The 17,342-nt window shown below is 38.1% G+C and overlaps 1 protein-coding gene across 1 annotated transcript; it reads left to right on the top strand.

Annotated features, from left to right (window-relative positions):
* Positions 1–7,819: 7,819 nt before the first annotated feature.
* TM4SF4 (transmembrane 4 L six family member 4) lies at positions 7,820–16,548 on the top strand. The gene is made up of 5 exons (XM_087725398.1): positions 7,820–8,147; positions 8,823–8,912; positions 10,109–10,251; positions 12,722–12,911; positions 14,832–16,548. The coding sequence occupies exons 1-5, from the start codon at positions 7,977–7,979 to the stop codon at positions 14,847–14,849; spliced, it is 612 nt and encodes a 203-aa protein (XP_087581524.1). The 5' UTR covers positions 7,820–7,976; the 3' UTR covers positions 14,850–16,548.
* Positions 16,549–17,342: the final 794 nt, after the last annotated feature.

Raw genomic sequence — 17,342 nt, 5'->3', positions numbered from 1 at the left:
TATTTGCGCTGTACTCACGTGACTGCAAAACACGTGATGAGTGTTCAGTCTTGTTTCCTGGCGCTGCGTGTGAAGGATGTTATATATAACAGAGAACGGGGTTTGTGGCTTCGAGTAGGAATATCTGGAAGTGAGCCTCAGTTGTTGTAATAGTTAACAATGAGGTGTTGTTAACACATCCAGTGTGCGTTTGCGAGGTATTTTACCCCGAGAGGTTAATTAAAGCTCTTCGCTTTAGCCTTATATCTCTCTAAAGAAGGCAGATTTGAACTAAACATCAGGCTACACGTGTTTTAGCAGAATACTTTGACGCACTTAACGTGTGTGCCCTCAGACAGTCCGTGGTAACTTGTATTTTTTTTTTAGCATTCCGATCCTGCGACAGTCCAAAGGTTGATAGACATCTGCAATTTAACCTCATTTCAACGCAATTTTGCATCATTCTTCCTCTAATTGCACCTTTAAAAAATTTCACAGTTTTTTTCTCATTGTATCCAGGGATCTGGTAAAACAGGGATGTTCAGGAAAAAAACCCCAAAGTGAAGTGTTGGAATTATAGTTTAACTCGTCGAAACTACAGCCTTGAAGAAAATATTGATCGTTCTGAGCTATTCCCGATACAGATTTAAATGACCTCCCTTTTCATGTATGGCCTAGGAGCAATTTTTTTCTCAGTGCCTTGTCACTCAAAATCCTCTTTCTTCAGCAGAAGAAAGGTGTAGTCTGACACTGAAATGCAATAGTAGACATGAATTTCTTTGATCCCTTCATTGGATTCCCTGAATTGTGCAAGTTTCAGAAGTGATAGATTACTGATTTTTCTCAGCTAGCCAAACCATCTCTGAAGATTATGATGATCGTATTTCAATGTGGCTAGAGCACTCTTATATTGGATAGTACTCTGCATATTACTGGTATTGTAAAGCAGCATTTCTTAACCTTAAGCTGTAGAATTGAAGTCTGTACACTTTAACAGTTGCCAAAGCTTAGAAACACTGCTAAAAAAAGGACATTTGCATAGAAATGTATTTATATAAATGATTAAATTTATGTGGCCACCTAACTTGAGCCGAGGTGGCGCAGTGGTTAAATGCAGCACTGCAGGCTACTTCAGCTGACTGCAGTTCTGCAGTTCGGCTGTTCAAATCTCACCGGCTCAGGGTTGACTCAGCCTTCCATCCTTCCAAGGTGGGTAAAATGAGGACCAGGATAGTTGTTGGGGGCAATATGCTGACTCTGTAAACCGCTTAGAGAGGGCTGAAAGCCCTATGAAGCCGTATATAAGTCTAACTGCTGTTGCTATTGCTAACTTACACATAGGCGACTCTGGGTGACCTACAATATTTTTTAAAATCACAATATGAAAACCTATAAAAACCTTCCCCAGCCCTCCACCCCATGGCAGCAGCAACATAATCAAATAAATCGATTCATTGATTCCATCTTTATTTATGGTTCTCAGCCCTGCTTACAAAACTATGTCTTTAGGGTGTTTTGGAAAATCAACAGAGTGGGACCATTCATACCTGGAAGATGGGAATGATGTTCCACAGAAAAGGGGCCATTTCAAGAAGACCTTTTTCAGGATCCAGATATACATCCCTAATTATGGGACATACCCTGCCGCCTTGTCCTAGTGGGCTGTGTAGAAGTAAAGGTGGGGGGGCAGTCCTTCAAATACTCTGGCCTCAAGCCATAAAAGGCTTAATATTACTATTACTTCTACTATTAATGCTACTAATATTGCATTATGTGGGTTTGTTTACCTAACACTTGCTTTCCTTCCCTTCCACTCACGCATGTATTTTAACATGTATTTGCAACAAATGCATTTCATGTATCTGGTGAGATGAACACAAAAACTTAGTCCACCATAAGAGAATATGTTAGCTTTAACAAACAAGCTGGGCTTGTCTGAAAATGTGCTGTAACAAAATAATTAACCCTCTGGAATGTGAGACTTAGTCAGCAGCGAACAAACATTGCACCAGTGCTGTTACTGCTCTTATTAAGGGCAGAAAGAGATACAGGCAAAAATGTATTTTGCAAAATTAATGACAAATCTTATGCATTTCAGTCATAGAAATGCCTTCCTCAGAGCTTTTTGAATAAAAGCAAAACAACATGCTTTTAAAAAAACATTTGTTTGTTTGTTTTCTATAGTAGCCCATCTCAATTCACTGAGAAACGTGCTATATTCATTCAATTCATGTACTGACGTTAAGAGACTTCCAACAATGAAAATATGGGTTACTGATATCTTTCCCCCCAAAATACAGCAGCAGACTATATAGCAATTACTATATTGTGACCATTTTAAATTGTTTTATGATTATTTGCCAGAGATTTGTTTGAGATGGGCAAGTATAAAAAATACATAATCAATAAATAAATACTGCATCTGTTCTCTTGGGAGTGGAGCATGATCTCATTTATAAATCATTAATTTATTAATCCAGGTTGCTGGTATGTAACTTTCAGTGGTCACTCCAAATTCCTATCTCTGTCAAAATAAACATAATTATTAATCCCTTCAAAGTCAGAAGTTCTGTTCTTGGATTTAATGAAAAACAACTACAAAACTTTTTTTTACAAAAAAATCCTGTTCAGCTGTGATATACCTTGCAACACACACATACATACAACTTCCGAGATTCATATATACTATAGAATAGAATAGAATAGAATAGAATAGAATAGAATAGAATAGAATAGAATAGAATAGAATAGAATAGAATAGAATTCTTTATTGGCCAAGTGTGATTGAACACACAAGGAATTTGTCTTTAGTGCATATGCTCTCAGTGTACATAAAAAGACATGAAAAGATACATTTGACAAGAATCTTAAGGCACAATACTTAATGATAGATATAGAGTACAAATAAGCAATCAGGAAACAATCAGTATCAATATAAATTGTAGGGATATTCGGAAGATACACTGGTATGATGTAATATTTTTGAAAAAAGATATTGAAACAATATTCTGAAGAAAAATAAGAACAAACTATTTCTGCATTGTTGCAAAGATAACTCTATGAGTATGGCTATGTGATTACTTGAAATCAGCCTTGAATTAAATTTAACTTTCCTCTTGGCCAGGAAACTGTAAACATGTAGCGTTTACTGGTAGACTTTCACTTCTCTTCCTTGACTGTTTCTTGTCTTGTTCAGTCACTAAGTCGTGTCTTACTCTTCATTAGCCCATGGACCATAGTATGCCAGGTCTCCCTATCCTCCACTATCTCCTACAGTTTGCCCAAATTCATGTTCATTGCATCGATAACACTGTGTCTAACCATCTCATCCTCTGCCATCCCCTTCTCCTTTTGCTTTCAATCTTTCCCAGTGTTAGGATCTTCCATTGATTCCTTTCTTCGGTCAGCTTCTAGTGTTTGACATCTACCTACCTGATGTATCTGCCAGTGGAGTACTTGAAAAGAGGAATGGCTTTACCATCTTCTCATTGTTGGGACTTGAAGAATAATGGGCAAAACTCTTCTCAATTTCACCTGGTCTAGAAAAGAGGGAGGAAGGCAGAGATTGGCTGGTTGATTGTGGCTTCCATCAATGAATTTATTTTTAAAAGCCCAGCCTTGTTGTGTTGTGCAATAAACATAGATAGGAAAGAAGCCCTTGGGCACCAACTTGCACTGAGATGCTTCCTACAGCATCTAATGTGTAACACTTTTAATAAGCAGTTGCCTAAGTTACCAACTTCAGTCATATCCACAGCCCATTCAGCATTTCCTGGTAATGATAAGATCAAATTCAATCATTTCTGGCATATTTTTGCCAATATTTCATAACTACAAGCAACAGTTTAAGCTGTCTGCCCATGACAGTTTATGCAAAGTTATTCTGAGGGTTGGGTCTGCCAAGGTTAGAACCAAGCATCCTGAAACCAGAATGATCTGTCACACTAATAAGAGATAGGTGATGGATTAATTGCTCTTCTGGCCCCAAAGCAGGAACATCTTTGTGGGTGAAAAAAAGAGAGGCAAGAATACCTTGCTTTTCCTATAAATACAGCTTTTATTTTATGCTTAGTAATTGTTAGATTAATTATTAAATTGTTTATTGAGAGTTTCAATAGAGTTTACTATTTGTTCTTGAACCTCCATTTGAAAGTCTAATTTCACTACCGTTTGGGTGAAGCCTAAGTGTAGGAACTCTAACCTAAACACTAATTTTAAGTTAATACAATCTTGCATTCATCTCATCAATAAGGAAGTAAATGTAACATGCTAAATACACTCAAAATATAGAATACAAATGTACAATACAAGATTTATTTTTGCACCAATGAAATAATTATATAGAAAAAAAAATCAAGTAGAACTAAAACTTGATAGCACAAAGTAATTGGCCATACTAATAATTTTAAAAATGCTAGTTCTCATTGGCCATTTAGTTGTTTTTTCAGAGATAACATTTCTGCATTTCAAGTACATATTCACCTGTAATGTGCCCAGAGGAATTAATTCAGAGAAATGCATAATATAAAAGCAAGGGGAAAAAAATGAGGAATATTAAAATTTAACCATTCTTAAAACAGATCTGACGAAATCAGTGAAACCGAAGTTCACTAATATCAATGACTCAGTTCATTTGACATTCTTGGATGGGAATTAAACAAGTGTGGCATACAAACCCACACAATGGGTTCCCTTGTGATTAAGATGGATCTTCATGATAGATTGACACATGATTCATCATAGGTTTATTCCCGTCATCTTCCAGGAGAGAAGGTTAACATGAAATTAGCTGTTCCTTCTGATCTCTGAACACAGGGTCAGGAGACCAGAATGTCTGCTAAGTCCAGCATCTTTTCTATTCTCATTTTCCCACACACACTTACCAGGAGTCCCCAACTCCAGTATTGATCCATGGCCTGTTAGGAACTGGGCTACCCAGTTGAAGGTGAGAAGCAGGTGAGCAAGAGAAGCTTTACGTCTTCCTAGAGCAAGCAAAACACCTCAGCTCCACCTCAGATCATCAGGCATTAGATTCTCATGGGAGCATGAAGTCTACTGTAAACTCTGCATGTGAAGGATCTAGATTGCACTCCTGCTCTCGCAGTCCATGGAAAAATTGTCTTCCACAAAACCAGTCCCTGGTGCCAAAAGGTTTGGTGACTGTTGCCCCACACTTCTTCATAGATATTAAGAGAGGGGGAATAATTGGAACAACATCTTTCTCCTACCCCCTTCTTTAATTCCAATTGGTCTGAATAGCAGCTGATCAACCACCTCAACCATCGCTAAGATACTACCTAACCATTGTGACTACATGGCAAATCAGGACTGACTTTGTTTTGATATGTCATTGAATATTAAATTAATGAATAAATAATTGACATGCTCATGCTCTTCTGTAAATATGAGTAAATATAAGTCAAGATGCAAAGTAGGTTCATCCATTAATCACATTTTATATTTAAAACAAAATACAATTTAGCTTTGCTCCTTCCAAACTAGAAAAAGAGAGAAATATTTTCTTTATGATAATGTTGCATTCTGTACAAACAAAGCTGAAAGTTGAAGGTTGATAATCGGCGCGGTGAACAGGAGCCCAAGGCGCCCCAGACTTTCTTCACCTCCATAGACGCGGGACGCCTCTATGTCGGACACAGTGCCGGGGCATCCAAAAACCCCGGCGCTGTGTCCGCCATAGAGGCGGGATGCCAACCCGGTGCTAGAGGCAAAAGCCATCCTGCCGCTATGTTCAACTTAGAGGCGTCCCACCTCTATGGTGGACACAGCGCTGGGGCATCCAAAAGCCCTGCCGCTATGTCCAAAAGCCCTGCCGCTATGTCCAAAAGCCCTGCCACTATGTCCAAAAGCCCTGCTGCTATGTCCAAAAGCCCTGCCGCTATGTCTGACATTAAAAAAGTACCAGCCCGTGCGCCAGCAGAGGCGGGTAAAACACACATACACACACAAACAAAAATTACTTACAATAATACAATTACTTACAGATTACATTAATTTTGAATTCCTCCCCCTGTAAAAGGAAAAAGGCAAGAGCTGCTGAGGTCAGGCTGGGTTAGCTGCTGCCAGAGTCTCCAATGGATGACTCTGTTTAACTGTTTAAAAAAGCCTCTAAAAAACGCCCTCTACAGGAGGAGGCGAAAGAACCACGTGCCTCATCTACATAAGGAACTTTTTGGCTTTTAACCCTTGCTTAACTCTGCTCAAGTGATCATAAAATCAGACTAAATGAGGCACATGGTTCTCTCGCCTCCTCCTGTAGAGGACACTTTTTTATAGGCTTTTTTAAACAGTTAAGCACTAAGCAGAGTCATCCACTGTGACTCTGGCAGCCTTTTTCCTTTTAATTTTTTTTTCTTTTCATGATGACAGTGGTGAGGCCCTGTCTCCCCTGACTGCACGTCACTGGTACTGTCAGATCCACCATCTTCAGCTTAGTGCCTCACTGGTATCCTGCCATCAAAGCACTGGGGAAGGGAGGGGGAACAAATGGGCTATAAAGCTGTATGTGTCTGCTGGAAATTTTTTTTGGGGGGGAGGGGAATTGAAGAAGGGCAGAGCATTTTGGAATCCGGTTCATGCCTGGCATCTTCAAGGCCATTTGTCTTGAGGGTGGAATTTCATCAGCCTAAACACGTCAGCATTTCCCAAAACATCTTGGCGATGTTGGATTGGCTAAAGATGGATTGGTCATGGGCAGAGGGATGGGAACCAAGCTGTTGAATATCCAGGATATTCTTAAAAGGCCAGCAACAGCCTATGCTGCGCCCTGATTGGCTGGGACGCAGCATAGCCTATTGCTAGCCAGCTACCAGCCCCTGATTGGTTCTGGCAGTTCTAACACCTGATTGGTTTTGACAATTCTGACAGTTACAGTTGCTAGTATAAATACCCTGGCGCGTTACCGGGCGTTTTGAATCGCTGTCATCTCTGTATTCAATAAACATCTTGTTCTTGAACATCCTGGCTCCTGCGTCTTCCCTCAATACACAAAACAAGCGACATTTTTTGTTGTTGTTGTGTGGGAACTTTAGATTCCACCTGGCCTTATGCAATCAGCATCTCTTAGTAAAAGTACCTTTTGCTTCAACCAAATGAAATTGAGAGTTTTCCTTCCCTAAGGGTTCAGACTGGGGCAGGTCTGATAAATACATACATTCTGTTCACTCAAGGTTGGTCTAATTATGGTTTTGTGAATAAATTACATACAACACAAACATTTGATAGATGATCCTAAACCAAAGTGTCCAAGCTGTATTTACGTAGGATGACATTTCCACAGGGTTGTAGTCCACCTTTTTAGAATAAAGGTTAAGAAATGTATAGATATTCTTAGCCTTCTTTTTCAATATAAAAATTCTATTGGACCATGTAGAAAAAGTACCTAACAAACCTTTGATCTGCTTACTCAATTTCCCTATCATTCTTTGCTTTTACAGCTTTTATCTTGTTCTTCTTTCAAAGATCCAAGAGATTATTAGAATGCCACCCATTAAAATTAGTGAGTAATGTAATGATACATGAAGTAATCATTCATTTTTATTTGCATTGTGGATAAGAATCTGATATCTTTTCCTTTTTTTCAATCTAATGAGAGAGAAAGTTCGCCAGCCCAAATCTTCTATCATCAGCGGGAAGAGAAGTTACAATCATCTTCCAACGATTGACTTTCTTGGGGTGGATAGTAGAATATTAACAGAGCCTCTGGTTGTCATGACAAATTCAGAGGCTGTTCTGAACATAATCTCATTAGGGAGGGAGGGATGCAGAAATATGAGATCATGACATTGTTAGGCTTATAAATTGTCAGAGCTCTGAGCTGCTGGCAGACTGAACTCTATGAAAGAAAGTGGAATCAAAAACACAAGTGGGTTGAGGCTATAAAATTATAAGAAGACCATAAGAAACTTCTGCTAAAAATTACATCAAGATCCAAGGAAAAGTCTATCTTTTTAGTGGACTTTGCAGTACAATTTTGAAATATGTGTTGTGGAGGATGTGCCAAGTGTCTTGGAGTTACTCTCATTCCTTTAACTATACTATGCGTTCTTGCCAATATTCTATTATTTTTTCCTGGAGGAACAATTGAAATTAGCGACCATATTTCAGATGAAGTTTGGTACCTTGGAGGAATTTTGGGTTCTGGTGTACTGGTAAGTATATCGAGTACCCTGTTCTTTTTCTATTTATCATCAAGAGTTTACAGGCTTTATAGAAGTTCATCTATGGATACACAGATCTTTGTTGCGATCTATCATTGGAATTAAATTATTATCTGATGAATAAACCGGATTGAAATTAAAAATATAAACTGAATATGAATTAAATCTGTTATTAAGAGAACAGATGCCGATCTGATGATGCAGTAACAACAACATATATATCTAGATGTTTTTGATGAATAAATAGGTAAACATCATTTTGTTAGATCAAACCAACACTTTATTAGCCTAGCATTGTTTTGTTAGAGCAGTAACCAATGCAGATTAGAAATGAATATAAACAGATTTCTATAAAATGTATTACTGGTTACCTTTCCTCTTTTTTCTATTTGGTTTTTCTTTGTGTGTTGGGATATTTCCAGTCAGAGGCTAATCGTTAAACTTGAAAGTGATTCCCATTGCATTCAGTGGCTTTTTCCAGTTCAATGTGCTTACGGTGACCACATCATTGGACTAGAATAATCCTGTTGCTTACACAATTGTAAAGCTGTTGGTTGCAATGATGACATTTCAGCAAGAAAGAAAAAATAATATTGTAGCATCCAGATTAGATGCAACTAACTAGAGAAAGATTATGGCCTCATTGTGATTTTCTGTTTTATCCAGATGGTGTTTCCTGCTTTGGTCTTTTTGGGTCTTAAGAATAATGATTGTTGTGGATGCTGTGGAAATGAAAGCTGTGGAAAAAGATTTGCGGTAATTATGGAAGGAATAAGAACCTCCAATCCCAATCTAATGATTAAGAAGAAAATATATATTCCATTCATCATTACACTACCATTGTAGAGGATGGCCTTGATAATTAGGCTCCATTTGAGCCTGTTTCACCCAAAGAAATACTTAAGAAAAAAGCATTTTAGATTTTAGATAATATTAGATTTCTTAGATGCACTCTGTATTTGGAAGTTTTAGGATGGCAGAAAATTCTATAAAGCAATGATGTGGGGTAAAATTCCACATCCCTTGTTAATAAATTGGGTGAGTCTCCATTGTATTATCATCATAGAAAAGGGATTTTATAAATCCTTTTTCTAACCATTTTCCATGTTGTATCTATGATTTTATTATCCTGGATCATGGTTCTACGCCTTGATCTTTTTGCTGTCTTTTTTCCTAAAATAGATTCCATAGCCTGACTCTTTTTTGACCCTTTCTGTGACCCCCAAAGGGATTGGGGCCAGGACAAAATATGATTTAATTAAATGGAATACTGATAGTAATAAGCTAATACATTAATTAGCTAGTTAGTACAGTTTCCCCCTATATGCTTAATCATTTCCCCCTTCTGTTAGATTAACAATTGTAATCTAATTGCAACATGTGGTGGGGCTTTATGGGTTTACACCAGTGGTGTGTTGCCAATATTTTTACTACCGATTTGTGGGCTCAACACTTCTGTGCATGTGCAGAAGTGTTTGGGCGGGTGAGCAGAGCCTCCCACCACCACTACTACCAATTCACCTGATCTGGGCCAGACCAGGAGCAACCCACCTCTTTACATCCAGGACGTTGAAGGTTAAATTGGTCAAACTATCTTAAGAATTATTTTTGGGTAAAACGAATTTTTATGAATCATAAACATGATTCATTAAAAGCAAATCAAATGTTAAAACTTCTGGACTGAAGCCTTGACTAGAGTATACCACTCAGCTTTCTTATAATGCCAACTACTTTAGCCCCTTGAATTTAATTTGTAAAGATTTTGAAGTTCATGCCTTATCGTGAATTTCTGTCATTAAGTTCCATATGATCCCCGAACTAAGGAAATTTCAGTAGATTTAGAGATAGTGATTTCTTACTTTTTCATATGCCATTTGTGACAAAAATAAACCAAGTAATTATATAAACCTGCAAGAGTCAGATTTGATCTAGTCTTTTCTTTTTGTTGGCAGATGTTTAGTTCTATAATATTTGCAGCAGTTGGAATTGTGGGAGCTGGATACAGTTTTGTTGTGTCAGTTTTGGCTTTGAACAGAGGCCCGAAGTGTAACACTGACTCCAATGATAGCAACTGGACGTATCCGTTTAATAATGGGTAAGATACTTTTAACCCTGTTATTGTTAAGTACATGTTTCATCACATAGTCAGCCAGATGTTCAGGGTGGGTTTAGCATTTTTGCCAGCCTATGGTGTCTTTCCCAAGGATTTGGGATAGGCACTATTATTATTGCTATTCTTATTTAGCCATTATGTAACAACATGATTGAGATTGTGTGATATTATTGAAAGACAGCCTTTTTCACTCAATGCTCTTCACATATGTGGGGCTACATCTTCCTCATGAGGGAGGTATCGTATTCCTACTAATCTGAGGACACCTTGTTGGGGATAGCTGTGGAAGGCATGCTTTAAATTCACTTAAAAAAATAAAAAAATTATGAGACTGTATAGAAAATATTGGTTATCATTCACGAGTCAGTGTTGACTTTTAATGACCACATAGATCAGGGGTGTCAAACTCAAGGCCCGGGGGCCAAATTCAGCCTGCTGGGTGCTTAGATCTGGCAGGCAGGGCCACCCTGGAAACAGCAAAGGACTAGTCCGCAGTGCCTCTGCCAGCGAAAATGGAGCTCACGAAGGCTGTGTGCTGCCCTTCCGAGCTCCGTTTTCACTAGCATGGGGTTGCAGGAGGCTGTACTAGCCAAAAACAGAGCTCAGTAGCCCGTTTTCACTGACAGAGTGCTCAAGCCATCACAGGTGCCCCCCCCCAATACGAGTGACATCATGTTGGCCAGGCTCACTACCCCGGCCCCCTGAGGTCAAACACAACCCTGATGCAGTGCTCAATGAAATTGAATTGACACCCGTGACATAGATAGACCATGTCTAGGATGTTCTATCAATAAATTGGCCCTTCAAGTCTTACACAAATGTGTCTATCACTGCTGTAATTGTGTCCATCCACCCTGCTACTGGTCACCCTCTTCTTCCCATTCCTTCCACCTTTCCCACCATTAAAGACTACTCAGGAGACCACGTCTTTGCATAATATTTTCAAAATATAGTAATTTGAGTCTGTTAGTTTGTGTTTTAAGTGACAACTCTGGATTGATTGGTTCTTTGAATATAGAAAAGAAGCCATAACAAAAAATATGGAATGGCAAAGTACATTCTGTGTTATGTGTAACACAGAAAAAAATTAATAAAAATGGCTAGTACCTTCCCTGAAATTTATCATTCCAAAACGACCTTTTGGTAGAAAAGTATCATTATCTGAGTTCTGCTGATCGGACAAAATAAGGTTATGCTAATCGGACAAAATTTTAAAAGAAATACATATTTCCATACAAAGTCAGAAGTACTATGCCAGTATTGTGGACCACAAGATTATTCTCAGCTCTCAAAATCTGTTGGAAACATTGAGCTATAATTATTTGCAAACTCCAGGTATTGTTTTCTCTTATTGATAATGGCTTCACGTTCCCTGTCATTGTATCTAAGTGAACATCATTAGATATAGCCATAGATTTATTTAAAATATTTATTTATTTTAGCTTATGAATTTGCCATTATTAAATCCCTTAAAAACTTTATTAGACTGTTTCATTCTTATTGATAAATAAATTAAGAGAATAATTCTGGTGAATCCTTCAGCCAGCAGACCATCCCATTTTGACAATAAAGGAACTTTATTCCTGTTATTTCATTGCAGCAGTCTTTCCCTTGTTACATCTTTTCTATCCTGCTCTACAGAGCAGAGAGTTGGTCTCTGACAGAAAACCACTTGAAGAAACTAGAAGCATTTGAAATGTGTATTTACAGATAGTTGTTACGTATAAACTGGGTTGACAAAATTACAAATGAGGAGGTGATAATTCACCTGGGAAAGCAAAGGAAAATCATCAAAGCCATTAAAAAGCAAAAGAATATTTCAGGTGTGATATCTAGAAAAATACAGCATAGTTCACTTAATCCTCCAGGGAAAGATTGAAGGCAAACGAGGTCCAGGCAGAAGAAGAACATCATGGCTTCAAAATCTAAGGGACTGGTTTGGACAAAACTCAGCAGCCCTTTTTCATGCGGTTGTTGATGAAAATAGGATTGCCAACATGATCACCAATGTCCGATGGTGGATATGGCACAAAGAGAAGAAGAAGAAATCTTTCCCTGACTAGGCACTTTCTTTTCAGATTTTATGGGCCGCATTTTTCATAAATTAAACTTGGCCAAAATGTCACTGAAGTTTTTTTTTTTTTTTTAAAGATCTGTTCCATGCAGACTATATGGAAACAATTCTCAAAAAAAATTGTTGAGGGGGAGGGAGATATTTCACCAGTCATATACTTCTGGTAATCCATTATGTCTAGCAAGATACAACTTAATCCTTTCTTAAATGGGTATCAGTTTTATTTTATTAGAACCCAGGGATTACCATTAGATCAATACTATTTTATAATGTGCATTGATCTGTCCTGGGTTATGGCACATGCATATGCTAGGAAAGTAAACATAAAATGTAGGCAATGGCTTCTATAACAGAGACATATTTTTTTTCTTCCCATAGGGATTACCTTGCGGATCATAGTTTATGGGAGAAATGCCGGTCCCCAGAATCCATTGTGCCCTGGAATCTGACACTCTTCTCTCTGCTTCTAATAATGAGTGGAATTCAACTGGTCTTGTGTGCTATTCAGACAATCAATGGTCTCTTTGGAGCTATCTGTGGTGACTGCAAATGTTGTGGGTGCTGTGGGGTAAGAATGCTTTCATATTCCAGTAGGCCAGCTTCTCATTTTCCCTGTTGAATTGCTATTATTTACTTATTGTGTTTTCTTAAATACTTATGACAAATTGACAAATTGATACTCTTTGAGTATCAGAAAAGACCTTATGATGGTAAATTCAAATTATGGTGGAATCTAAGAAACTGAAAGCTTCTCTTTCACTGAGTCTATCAACTACTGGAGTCATCTCTTAGTAATGCTTTAATTTTTATTCTTATAGGATGAAACTCAGTTGTCTAGATGAGAGTTCTAAATCTATAATTCTATTTTCAGAGAGAATACTTAAGCCAGAGCGCAACCACTTTCTTGTTGCTGTAGCTTATAAGTTGCTAAGTTGTGTAGAAGTGTTCTAAGAAAAAAAATACATATTTGCTGCCACAACTTTGCAATAGAATTGTTATGTTATTTATCAGACTTTTTTTAAAAAAAGGCATTTGAAATTTATACACATGAGAAAAGCCAAAATGAGTAATTACTGCCAAGCATGTTCATCTGCATATATATATTATTTGTGCCATAATTAATGATCATAATTTAGTTTGTCAGCCTAGGTCTTAAACGAACTTCTAGTACTGTAGTCTATTTTAATGGCATTCTGAGTAGCCATTAGTATGTGGCGGTGCTTGATCTCCTTTCACACAAAACGTCCTTTTCCAATTTGTCCATGCTAAGCCTCTATCCAAGAGAATTCACAAGGCAGGTTTACCAGACATTAAGAACTTGTCCTCATACCACCTGGGGGCCATCCTGCTGCTTAATCCCAATCAGAGGAGCATTAGAACTCTTTTCTTTACTTTTTCACCCTATAGCAGTGATGGCGAACCTTTTTTGGCTCGCATGCCATAAGCGGGGGGAGTGCAGGGGGGTCGTGTGTGGACATACCACACCCATAATGCAATTTACGACACACACCCCTGGTGGGCATGCGCGCATGACAGGCACTCCCCCCATTTTTGCATGCTTTTTTTGTCCTCCCCAGGCTCCAGAAGCTTTATATTACCTGAAGCCTCCAGAGCACAAAAAAACAGCCCTAGGGCAAACCAGAAGTTCGGGAACATACTTCTGGTTTGCTCGTAGGGCCGGTTTAAGCCCTCCAGAGCCTTCAGGGGCCTTCCGGAGGCTTCCGGAGAACAAAAAACAACAAAAAACAACCGGAAATCCGGTTTGCTCGTAGGGTCATTTTTAGTCCTCCAGCGCCTTCAGGAAAGCTCCTGGTGCCTCCGGAGAACTTCTGGGGGGAGGTTGTTTTTGCCTCTGGAGCCTGGGGAGGGCGAAAAATAGCTTTAAAAAAGGCAGAACTCAGCTGGCCAGCTGACAGAGATATGCCTCGTGTGCCGTGACAAATGACCCCATGTGCCACCTGTGGCACACATGCCATAGGTTCGCCATCCTGGCCCTAGAGCAATATTGACTTATTCTGCAGGGTTGATTTTCCCACCAGTAACCTCTGCTGTCTCTTTCCACAAGAATACCTGTCCTTTCTTCCATGCTTTCTGGAAAGCATTGGGGTTGTTATGGTGGAAGGTGGTAAAGGACCCATTCTTGGAGGTTTTGGTGGAAAGAAGCAGCAGCAGAAAGTGGACAACACTTCACTCCCCTGACCCCCAGTGGTCAAAATCATAACCCCAGCCCTTGTGTAAGGATGTCAACTTTGCTGACCTCATTTTCAAGGCAGGATGAAGGAACCACTGGGAAGACAAGGTTTTGCCACATTAGGACTATTTTCACATTGGAATTTGACCCTCAGACTCACATTTCAGGCATAAAAGAGGGCTACTAAATTAGGACTTACAGGGTGAATTTTACCTGGGTTTCTTAGTGCAATAAATGGTGTATAAATGTTAAACTATGACTAACAGTAGCCAACATTTATTTTTCTTTGTTCTTTAGGGAAATGGAACAGTTTAAAGAAGATGATTGCAGAATACCAGCTATTATAACACAGAATATCCCTTTTTGGACTTTCCTCTTGATATGAAGGGCCACATGTTTTTACCTGAAACAGGCCCAGAATGAGGAGTCTTTTCCCATGATGTAGCAGAACCACGTTTTCCTTTCTGCACTTATTTTTCCTCACATATTTAGCACCAGTTGGGCTAGTGCATATTTATTTTTATAATAAATTCTTCTCCAAGACAAAGTCTTTGAAACAACACCGGTTGCCATTTTTGGCTCCTTTCAAGAAGCAAAATTATACATCATTTGGCTATGGTTTATGGGAAGATGGTCTATGTTGGAAATAAGTCATATGAATGGAATAATAATAATTTGTAATTACAGTTACATCCGTACTGACCATATCTTTAATACCATTAAACAACATCTGCTTAGCCCTGATACTTGGAAAGGATTCGATAAATGGATAAAAATACCACGTGCAGTCTAAACATTTGGATGACTGTGCAACCAACCATAGTAATAATAATAATTTATCGGAATATGAGATAGAAGCTCATATTTGGAATGTTTATAGATTCTGGAGGTTTTTTTAAAATTCTCCATTATTGCCTATTGTTTCTTAAATACTGTTTTTAAGAGTTGTATGTTAGTTTGCGTTCCTACAAGTCAAATGTTAAACTCCATCATAGTTGTTTTTGTTTGTTACTATTATGTATGTTAGTATATAGAAATATTTTGTTTTTTCAATGAACATTACTTTGAAACAAATGATATAAAAATAATAAACCATAATGGGATTAAAAGTTTGTGGTAGTATAAAGTGGACTGCATCTGCCTAGAACAAATCAGAAAAATTGAGTGGCTGGTTCATTAGCCATGTAGTTTGAAATAGAAGATTCAGTGGTTGCAAATTCATGCTACTGGGCTTTTAGCTTAGCAAACATTTTCGTTTTCTGTCAACAACTCTGTTAATTTGTTTTTTCAAGGCTGCTATGATCACCCTATTCAGAAGTAATATAGGCCCAGTGGTGGGATTCAATTTTTTTACTACCAGTGCTATGGGCATGGCTTGGTGGGCATGGCAGGGGAAGGATACTATAAAATCTCCTTTCCCTCCCCACTCCAGGGAAGGTTTCTGCAAAATCCCCATTTTCTCCTGACCAGCTGGAACTTGGGAGGCAGAGAATAGATGGATGCGGGGCCAGTCAGAGGTGGTATTTACCGGTTCTCTGAACTACTCAAAATTTCCGCTACCGGTTCTCCAAAACGGATCAGAACCTGCTGAATACCACCTCTGCATAGGCCTTATTGCAGTTAGCTAATTAGAGTTGCAATGTAGAAATCAAAAGATGTAGCTTTGCTTCTTTCTCACTTTTTTCCATTTTTTTCTTCTTACTTTCTGTCTCATGTGAAACATACCACAGGATAGAGGTCTTAGCATTAAAATGGTGACAACTTTCAAGTATCTTCCTCTTTTCCCTTCCTACAGTAATGATAGTATTTTTAGAAAATATATAAATGTTACACTGAGTTCTGTATCACTCTGCAGCATAAATATGACCAATATTGGTTTATCAGATTAAAAAAAACCAGTGACTGTTATTCCAGAATTTGTAGGCTTCCTGCCTGCACTTGGCATAGCTCAATAACTAAGTTAGTTTGCCCCATTTGGAAGTAAAGCCATGGCTTATATTCTACTAGTCGCAAGTTTTGGACAGCCTCATATTAAGAGAATTTGGCAAAGATATCCTCATCAGTCAAAAGAGAAGCCAAGGCCCCTGAACCAAACCTATCACTCTTCTTGTAAAGACATAGATGAATTGAATTGCTTTTGGCTCAAAAGAAAACCTTATTTATGATTTGCTCTGTTTTCAAATAAGAAACTTTTAGCTGCTTAGTTTCTTTGTCTTGAAATGACTTTCAAGATACAAGAACAAGGGCAGATATGCTGACAATCTCCAACCAGCATTTTGAATTAACACTGATACAACTTCAGTGTTGTATGGAATGTATCTGATGGAATTATCAATATCCAACCTTGTGTTTTTTATCTAAATATTTCTTTTTTTTTTACATACCCTTTCCCCCTGAAAATAAGATCTCCCTGGATAATAAATTCAATTAGGCTTTTGAGTGCATGCACTAAAATAAGCTCTCCCCTGAAAATAAGCCATCCCTGAAAATATTGCAACACAGCAGCAGCCATGAGGTGACCATGCTCGCTGCCTCCTGCACCTCAAAAATAATTAGATCTCCCTGAAAATAAGGCCAAGTGCTTATTTCAGGGGTCAAAAGAAAATAAGACCCTGACTTATTTTCAGGGAAACATAATACATATGAGTTTTATTGAAGCTTTTAAAAATAAGATAAAAACTAATATACAGGACAGAAAAAAGAGAAAGAAATAAAAAAAAACAAAAAGTTCAAGACAAGAAAAGAAATTGAAGAAAAATAGAAAAGAAAGAAAAAAAATACAATGAAGTGGTTTTCTATTTTCTTCAC

The sequence above is a fragment of the Thamnophis sirtalis genome, unplaced genomic scaffold (genome assembly GCF_051295495.1).
Source record: "Thamnophis sirtalis isolate CommonGarterSnake01/CBP01778 unplaced genomic scaffold, rThaSir2_p1.2 scaffold_11, whole genome shotgun sequence".
NCBI lineage: Eukaryota > Metazoa > Chordata > Lepidosauria > Squamata > Natricidae > Thamnophis > Thamnophis sirtalis.
The sequence above is the reverse complement of the archived record's forward strand: the minus strand, read 5'-3'. Positions and strand labels throughout refer to the sequence as shown.

What these genes read in the sequence shown, in the direction of transcription:
- TM4SF4 (XM_087725398.1), top strand. Translation starts at nt 7,977, where the DNA reads ATGTGTTGTGGAGGATGTGCCAAGTGTCTTGGAGTTACTCTCATTCCT. An exon ending in GCTGTGGAAAAAGATTTGCG is followed by an intron (nt 8,913 to 10,108) that starts GTAATTATGGAA and finishes TTTTGTTGGCAG; the next exon opens with ATGTTTAGTTCTATAATATT. An exon ending in ACGTATCCGTTTAATAATGG is followed by an intron (nt 10,252 to 12,721) that starts GTAAGATACTTT and finishes TTCTTCCCATAG; the next exon opens with GGATTACCTTGCGGATCATA.